The 9,870-nt window shown below is 32.6% G+C and overlaps 1 protein-coding gene across 1 annotated transcript; it reads right to left on the reverse strand.

The window, feature by feature from the left end:
• Positions 1 to 404: 404 nt before the first annotated feature.
• LOC113522778 (bifunctional phosphoribosylaminoimidazole carboxylase/phosphoribosylaminoimidazole succinocarboxamide synthetase) lies at positions 405 to 6,599 on the reverse strand. The gene is made up of 8 exons (XM_026908590.3): positions 6,421 to 6,599; positions 5,523 to 5,726; positions 3,070 to 3,327; positions 2,687 to 2,812; positions 2,302 to 2,387; positions 1,823 to 1,991; positions 1,030 to 1,247; positions 405 to 804 (listed from the first exon to the last, which is right to left on the reverse strand). Exons 1-8 carry the CDS (start codon positions 6,437 to 6,439, stop codon positions 607 to 609), a joined length of 1,278 nt encoding a protein of 425 aa, XP_026764391.1. The 5' UTR covers positions 6,440 to 6,599; the 3' UTR covers positions 405 to 606.
• Positions 6,600 to 9,870: the final 3,271 nt, after the last annotated feature.

Below are 9,870 nucleotides of genomic sequence, written 5' to 3' on the forward strand. Positions count from 1 at the left end.
TTTACACATTATTTTCCCTTCTAATGATAAAATTCGTTATTATTTTTTAGCATACACAGTTGTAATTAATTTATGTCTTGAACTAAGTAAGTTATAATATTTTCTAGTAACTTTTTTCATTACGTTTATGATTTCTGTACATGTTATAACGTACTACTTAACTACTAAGTAGAGACAGATGTATATGTTTCTTTTTCAGCATAACTACTGCAACTATTGTTTTTAGGATTGATTTAAATGAAATTAGTACAAATAACATGAACATTATATTTTAATGTTGTAGGCATATAGACTATACATATATAAATAGGTATCTAATAAATTCATACACTTTTGGAATGTATTTATATATATATTCGAGAATTCATTCGAAATTATTTACCACAATACAAAAACAATTATCATATAAAAATAATAATATATATTTTGATGTACAAAATAATATTATTCAGACTTCCATTACAAAATATTTATAACAAAAAAATATAGTACTTAAAGAACATTTGTAATAATTCTTTCTCCAAGGAAGAATTTATTTCTTGATATGACTCAACAGAATGGCTTAATTTATAAACTTGGCAACTGCAAAACTACTCAAACATCATTTTAAACAGTCAAGTTTCTTAATTTTTGGTCAGCTTGCCTCAATGCTGTAGCCATTTCTAATTGTTTTACCCTAAGACGTGCCCAAACAAGATAATCCTTGAGCCCAATTATTTGAGCGGCTATAAGAGCTGCACTATCTGGATAAATAACTGTTGCACAACCGAGACCTGATGGCACTGATAATGATGACCAGATATCCTGAAAGGAAAATATAAAAAAAATATAAATACTTTTATTGATTATCTGACAGCCAAAGAGAGAGAGCTAGATAACTTTTTACATTTTCGGATTTTTAATGTTAGTTTGTTAAGATTATCTATATATTTTTTGATTCATGAATTTTAAAACACAACATAAGGTGGTTAGTTCAGAACAGTACTTTATGACCATGTGATGGGGTGATGATGCATCATTATTACGCACCTGAACTATTTTATCCGATGGCGGTGGACAGTTGATAACGGGGTATGAAGTATTCCCAGAGAGCACAGGTCCAAGGCCGTTAGACCGCCCAGCGACAGCAATGAATACCAAAGCACCGTGGGTGTCTTCGTACTGCTGCATTATTCGAAGAGTTTCTTCTGTAGCCTTATGTGCGGATGTAATTCGCAGATCAACGTTGAGGCCAAGCTCGCGGGCAGCTAAAATTGCGTTAATTTTACTTTTTATTAACTAGTTATTTCTCATAGTTTACTTTTAGGTGAACCCATTCCAGTAATAATTTTTAAACATCTTTATCCCATTCTTATCTTTCCATAAAATAAAACGGTGAAGCGTGGCGTTTTTGCGTGAACTTTGTCAGATTTTTCCTTTTTATAATATTATTACAGAGACATATGCGAATATGTTTCAACAGTATTTTCCTCGCCTATACGGTTGTAAGAGATGAAAGAAATAAAGTGAAAACAAAACTTAAGTCCAAAGGAAGAAAACATCAAAATAATCTCCTATACGAAGCATTTTGTTTAGATTCATAATAATTGACTAATATTTTTCTCTAAAAATAAGAGACCCATGTCTGGCACTGAGACGTTATTGAGTTGATAAGGTAAGATAAAGAAGATTTCGTAGCTTTTATTTGCGCGAACATTAGACCATTTATATAAAAAAACAACTACTTATGCCACACTTATCGTGTTATTTCGAACCTTCGCAGAGTACAGCATATTTGGATCCAGTATTATAATTATTATTGTAACAAGAAAAAACATGTTACCTTTAGCAATCTTCTGGCAATGCTCCTGATCTGCTGGCGAGCCCATAAACACTACAACTTTATGTTGAACATTGGGCCTCAAATAGTCTAACTGGTCTTTCACCCAAGAAAAATTGCGTTTTACGGTATCCAAATCAGCAGCTGTTACTGTAGATAAGTTTCTGTAAACCTGAAATAATTTTAGATTGGTAGAAGGCATAGAGTACTCTAAATTGGAATGATTTTAGAATCCAGTCACTAATCACTATCAATTAACTATTTTGAAACTTCTGGTATTCAATTTTAAGACAATTTGTACTGTACGAAAACAGATATGTATCTTGGCTCAAAAGAGGAACAAAATTTTATGTTTGTTTCCAAATTTGTGAAATTCAGAGCGTATTTTAAGTTACACGTGCTTCGTGAATGACCTACACAAATCATCAAGTAATTATTATTAAATGATAACTATGGAACGTATTATACTACTTAGTACTAACCTGTTTGTCTACCATCAGTCTTTTGTCACCAGATGGCCATAATCTCCAAGAGTCCGAATCGATCACGTCGGCTAATAAGATGTTTCCTGTTGCAAAAGTAAGAAAACAAAGTTGCGCTATGTGACATGATAAGTTTGAAATAAGTAATCGAGGTTTTCGCTTGTTTCAACAAAATAATCGACATGCTAAATTTTTAATGGGCTGGTCATATAGTGACAACCGATAGTTAGATTCTCGAGTTTCGGGAGCTTGCGTAGAGTAAATATCTCGCCCTCCTCCCACTAGATTGTGCGATCGATGGCTCAGCGCTGATCAGCAGTAGATAATGGCTGAACTTATAATGATGATGCTTCAATTTGTAAATTAGTCAAGTAACATAACGTACCACTAGAGTCGACTCCAAATTCAATTTTCATATCAATGAGAGCGCAATCGCGGAGTGCCCAGGCCTTTTCCAAAATTTCAAAAACGAGAATACTAGCTTTTCTCATATAATCAACTTCGTCTTGTCCTGCAAAAAGGATACAAATAATTTTCTAGTCCTAGAATTACGGTCCTAGTTAAATTAATATAAAGCAGTAGAGAGAGTACACAAATATTTGTCAGTAAATGTCAAAAACACAAAATTGTTCATTAAATTATTTATACATTTCTATTATAAAAATGGTTAAAACTTGTACTAGAAAAGCATAATCGATACGTAATATATAAAAATTTACTTGTGTGACTATAACACCGTTGTTGGCAGCGAGAAAAAAAAATACGAACCAATGACAAGTCCGTTGATGTTAAACTTAGCTGCAACGATTTGCTCCTCAGACCATTGTGGGTCATGGTTTGCATCGTCCTTGTAAAACGTTTCTTGTTTAGGTGGAGTGAAACGATAGCCTTCTGGAACTCCAGGATTCCTTTTTAGAAAAGAACCAGTGGCCAGTCTGCGTGTGACCCATTCTATTGGTATCATTTCGCATTTTTTAGATACAAATGCTGTGGGTGACGCTAATTTAACGTATGCTGTTTTGAGACCTAAAATGAAGAATTTTATGATAACATATACTCAGTATTTTTCAAATTATTGAAAATAAATTGTTAATGTACCACAAGTGTGTGCTTTTTGTTATAAATCCACGTAACTCTCATCATAAAATCAAGTAACAGAACAAATGTTAGTTATAACCTTTATAATTGCTGCGGTCGACTAATACCTTCAACTTTATTTCGTTTGTCAGAGATGAATTTGCACAATGTATCGTAGAACTGCACGATAATAACGTGAAAGTTCACGATAAATCGTGCATGGCAAAGAATAAAAGTGCTCAATTTCAGAAACCTACACTTATAAGTTTTATAGGTATTCTGAATTGCGCTCTCGGTTATTTTAATGTCTGATTTCGTCATATTTTGACGTTCAGGCAACCGGTGTGAATGACTGGTAAATAAATATGAAGTATAAGATAATCAAATAATGACCCAAGTTATCATTTTGTTACATTATTACATCTTTCCTATATAAATATATATTGATTGCTTGTTTTTTAAGGTCATCCATCAGAGGCAATCATAAATAATACATTGATAATGTAGATATTATTATTTCACATTTTATGCAATATCAAAAGACCTTACGTGGAACAGTACCTAATCTTCGAGTAGAATTATCAGACGTGATCCCTGAGGTCAGTAAATACTCGGTAAAATAACTAAATTACATCTTGGCGCGAACAACTAACAATAATATTATTTCGTCACCTTATCTTTATTATCTTACACATAGACTAGTTATTTTTGACATTGTAGGTATATCAACTATAATAGTCATTATAAAGACGTAAGTATAATTTTTTTAATGTCGTATAGCCGTGTGGTCTCGGCATAGAATAAGCCACCCTTTCACATCCCATGGGTGTCGAAAGAGGTGATTAAGAGAGTGCGAGAGATGGGCAGCAGCGTCCCTCTTAAAATGTCTCCAAAGCCTAACTGCTGTTGCCAATCTGTCTCCCTCTTGGAACCCTTCAATGTTCCCTCCTTTATGTTCAGCAGTGGACAATTAAAGGTTGATATAACAAAGTGTAAATTTATAATTAAAAATTTAAACTTTTTTGTCGTGGCAGACAATATTAAATATTTCTTTTTTAAAACTAAGCATGATCATCTATCACGATTAATGACAGTGTCGCCTAATCAAGAGGAGAACTGGATAGATGAGAGGCATATGCCAAGTAGCTATTTATGGTTTTACCCTTGAGTTCGTTTGCGTGATCAAATTTTATGAGAATTAATTAAGCTATTAAGACACCGAAAGGCAATAAACTCACTTTTGACGTTTATAATATTAGAAATGATAGTAAGAATTTTACTGATTATTTACATATTTTTTCAGTGAATATTCAAATAAAACTTGGCAACTCCGTTTAGGACAATGAATAGAAAAATGTTTTGTTACTAATCGTGTAATATGTTCCTTTCAAAAATAAAGAATCTTAGTTGACAAGGACTATTACAAGCTATTACAAGGCTTTTTTAAATATGTCAAGGTCTTAATTAAATATGTAATTATTATCTAGTATTATTTATCGGTTTTTTTACTTTTAATATATCAAATTAAGAAATATAATCATAAGAACAGACATAATTTAAAAGACTCAAAGACTATCACTAGGTACCAAAAAGCGTTAACCTTAATCTATGTCTGTTTCAAAAGCTATTTTAAAAACGGACCGTTTTTATAAAGCACTGCTAAATCTTGATCGGTTGTTTGTGCAAATTGTACATGCATTGTTACGACGGCTGATGCAGTGTGCTTTTCGTTTAATCTTAATGTACTGAAGAGGACATCTATATTTTATTCTTAGTCTCAACGTACAACAAATGTAAAGTGATAGACAAATCAAAATATAATTAATTTTGTTTAAATTATTGTGGGATAGAATATAGATAGTAGATTACTTGATATATGCCGTGGGCGAAAAAATATGGTAGATAATTTACTGTGGTGGGATTTTGTTAGTATGTAACAGAGCCATGTCTATTAATATACTCTGTCAGATCGACTTTTATCCGGTTCTCTCTGGAAAATATTATAATTAATTCATGTTGATTTCTTCTACAGGAACTTACCTTCATTATTATTAATCATCGTTCATGGTCATCACCATGAAGGATGATTACCTTGTCAATGTATCAATAGTACAGCCAATTTAATTCTTAAAAAAAAATCTTACCGGCAGATTTCAATATGTCGAAAACTTTAGCATTGGTTTGGTTAGAAATTGCTGCCTTCCCTTCCAAGTCGTGGGCCTTTACTCCATCTCCAGCTGTGATCCTATCTTTGTTAAGTAGCAAGCAGTGGTCTGGTACATCTGGCAGATCGTACACTTGTTTTGTTTTGCCCTCAATAATAAGGCTTCCGAGCCTGTAACCACCGACTGAAACGTAAATTACATAGTATCTTTACTTGATTTCCTTAATAATCATAAAAAAAGTATGTTAACTATTTTGTTATAAGTAGAAAGTTAAACGGGAATTAATCTTTAATGCAGCCGGGGATAAAATTTTAGTAAGTATAATATATTTTTCGAGATCGAAATATTGTCCGTTAATCATTGGAGATTAAAACATTAATTTTGTCCCTTAAAAAAGGCGCACATCTACTCAGACATGACTTTAGGAAGCTTTGCTTGCATCCTGGCGTGGGTACCAGACGATTCTGGGGTAAACATAACCCACCTGGCCCCTTCTAAATAATTCTATGACTTTCCGTAAAAAGCAAAAATATCAATTTGTAATTTGTGTATATTTAATTTATGCGTGCTGTTTAAACATTTGAAGCACCGTAAAATATTATTTAAATTGAGTACTCGTTTAGTGTAATATGGAAAATTGAGAGACATTTCAATAATAAAGACATGCATTCAGTGTAAAAATTGTACGTAACGAAGGCCAAGGTCGTTCATTATAATCGAGACGGCAAAAAAAGTCAGGTTATAAACTTCAAGTTATAATACGGCTAAAGTAAATATTAGCATGTCTTATATTGTCATGTTTTAGCAGGTTCTCTTTTTTTGGTTGGTTAATATAAATAATGCGAAGCGTGGAAATGTAAACAAAAAATTCCCTTACCTTCCGTAGGTTGAGTCATTTTTTGATTTCTTAAAGTTTGAGGAGCGAATAAGTATGTGACAAGCTTGCAGAACAGCGGGGATCGCGCGACAATTGTACACCAGAAATATGGCCTCTTATAAAGTTTTGATAGCTAGCATCTCAGATGGACCAGCAACCACGTGGTTTGTTACGTATATGACCGGCAACGGCAACATCGATAACAAATAAGTTATAAATTATTTAAAAACAGTTTTGATACTTTGGTTTTATCTGCGCATGATTTTGAACATAAATTATTAATTAGAATATATATAATTCTGAACTAATAATATTCTAATCGAGTATTTTCTTTTTTAAGTTGAAAAATTCTATTCGGGAAATAATGTTTTAAGATTCGAAAGAAAGAAAAAAGGTTGGCACTATTTTGTAAAACAGCTCCTAATGCTATACTCTGTCAAATATAATTAATATAATAATACAATATTCTTTCCAATCCAGATAATATCATCCATTGTCTTGTACTTCTATTTTTATATTTATACAATTATTTTACTCACTACCAATATTTTCTTACTGATCTTTTTACCATACTTTTATTACGTACACGCAATAAATTTAGTGAATATTATATTTATTGATAATTCTTTGAAAAATATTCTAGAATTAGCGATTGCTAATTGATAACTATTGGATAAAATTAAAATTAATTCTCACGTTTCAGTTATCATCTTCATCATTTCAGTCAATATCCGTTCACTCCCGGAAATAGGTCTCCCCCTTGGATTGTCATAAGGAACGGTTCTGAGCTATTTGTATCCACTGACTCTCTGCAATGCATTTGAGGTCGTCACTTCATCTTGTGGAGGGGAGGATCGTCCTACACTGCGTTTGCTCGTACGAAGTCGCCACTCAAGAGTCTTTCTTCCTCATCGGTTATCGGTTCTTCGAACTATGTAACCAGCTCATTGCTACTTCAGCTTGCTAATCCTTCGGGATATGTCGGTTATTTTTGGTCCTTTTGTGGATATCCTCATTTATGATGTAAAGAAATTCTGAGCATGATTCTCTCCATAGTCCTTTGAGTAATTTGTAGCTTTTGCATATAGATAATCGTGGAGGACTATGCTTCAGTTCCATAAGTCGTCACTGACGACACATACTGGTTAAAAATCTTCCTTTTCAAATTTTGAGGTATTTTGAAAAAAGTTGTGACGTAGTTTTCCGTAGGTTGCCTAGCCGAGTTGGATTCATCGGTTGAAGTTGGACTTACATACTTATATGTCGACAATTTCGAGCATAGTATTCTTAATCGTTTCCGGTATAGGTGTGACATGGACGTTAGACATCATTTTAGTCTTGTCCATGTTCATCTTAAGAACATCAATGGCGAATTATACCATATCTTTTCCAGTCCAAGAGTTTGGAAACATCTTCCAATGCAGATGTGAAGAGCTTCAGGGATATGACTTCATCCCGTCTTTCTCCTTTTTGCACTGGAATAAGTTTCGTACTTTGATTCTGTACTTGGATAGACATCGTGGCCACAGTAAGTACATACACTTCAACACTTCGATATACCTCTAGTCAATCTGGTACCGCTGGAGGGACTGTAGTCGACTGAATCAAAGGCTTTCTTATATTCCACAAACGCCAGACATGGAGGCAGATTATACTCTTCAGTCTTTTGTATAATTTGCCATAATGTATGTATGATGTCTATGGTGCTAAAGCTCTTTCGGAAACCAGCTCGTTCGAGTGGCTGGAAATCGTCGAGTTTGCGTGTAAGACGATTGGTCAGGATTTTCGAAAATAGTAGGTAGATGCGATTCAGAAGGGATATAGTTTTCTAATAGGATATTATTGTCCTTCTTAAAGATAAATAACACCATGTTGCTGCTCCACGCCTGCTCCATTTTTGCTCCATGCCTGCTCCATATTTCAATACTAGTTAGTATATTAATAATAATTACTTTAAGTATTTATATCAGCATTGCTTAACTTTACATCTTCAGGGTTGTTCTAGTTTTAATTTGATAAGTTCTTAAATATTATACCAATACGCCACTCTTTCAAGAGGTCACTGGGAGAATGGAGCTATTTGCTATTTGTATAATTTTGTTCTGTATGTAAGTATTCCTTTTGTTTTTGCACTTATGTTGCGCTTTATTTCCATAGTTGCTTAATATAAGACGACTCGTATTGTGATTAAAAAGAAGTGATGATTATATTTTACTTTGTAAGTATTCTGCCTTTGAATACCATTTTACTGAAAATTTCGAAGTTATAATGGGCTCCATAAATGATTAAAGCACTTGGGCCAAGCATACATAATTGCTGCCTGTCGGACAATGACAGAACTATTTTGTCTACTTTGTTTTCAAGCGAAAATAGATCCGTGCTTAGTCAAGCTTTTTGAAAAAAATAATTAAATAGACAAGGTATATATAGTGATATTTTTTTCATTGACAATCAATTTCCTTTATTTTATACAAATATAATACAAGTATGTAAATTCCTACACAATTGTACAAGTTTAGTTTATAATTTTCACTAACTTTCACAACACTTAGTTATTATCAAGTATCAAAACGTTTTCATCGTCGTTTACGAATATAGCTATTTCAGTCGCACATTTAAGTTTAAATTCAAATGCAAGTATTCAATCAAATATCTCTTGTTTCTTGGTATTATAAGTTGTCTGGTACTCTGGTTACGCTACACTTACTACAAAAAAAGTTATACACTACCAAATAACTGTGGAGATATTTACTGTTCCAGAAAATTGGTTTATGTAAGTAATAGTTATAGTTTATGTTATGATTTTACACAAACTTTCGTCGAAAACTAATCAGCTGTTGATTCAGTTTTTATTCGTAATAAAAGATAGATTGAATAAGGCCTAATTGATACTTTCTCTTTAGGAACTGGATAGTAGCCTAAAATAAATAATTATTAATAATAATAACATAAAGAAACAACATTCGTTAATATTTCATGTCCACATGGTTTCAATTCCTATCGTAGGCAAAATATGTACAATAGTCATGTGTATGTGTACACCTGGTATTTTGCTTTTTTTTTCTTCTGTTTGCAGTACTTTTCTCTGTTATAGTTTCTAAGCTAATTAACTAATAATTCATATTTTATGATGTACTCTTATTTTAATTGTCTTTCCCATAGAACTTCAAGTTCGTTTACTTTAAATCATTAACGTTGTTTGTTTTTAGGTTACTCAGTGAATCTGCCAGCTTAAATATTTTGTTTTACTATGTCCTGCCTGGTATCTGCCAGCATCAAAATTTATCTAAATTTAGACCTTATTTATTCAATATATTTACTAGGATTATTAAGGCTAACACAGCATAAATACTTATGTTATTTTTGATTAATTGTTTGTTTTCCTTTCATTTGTTTTTCCAATCAAGATGGCTGAATCCATTTTGATGATATTTGATATGGGGATGTATT

The sequence above is a fragment of the Galleria mellonella genome, unplaced genomic scaffold (genome assembly GCF_026898425.1).
Source record: "Galleria mellonella isolate WM207_F2 unplaced genomic scaffold, CSIRO_AGI_GalMel_v1 utg962, whole genome shotgun sequence".
Taxonomy (NCBI): Eukaryota; Metazoa; Arthropoda; class Insecta; order Lepidoptera; family Pyralidae; genus Galleria; species Galleria mellonella.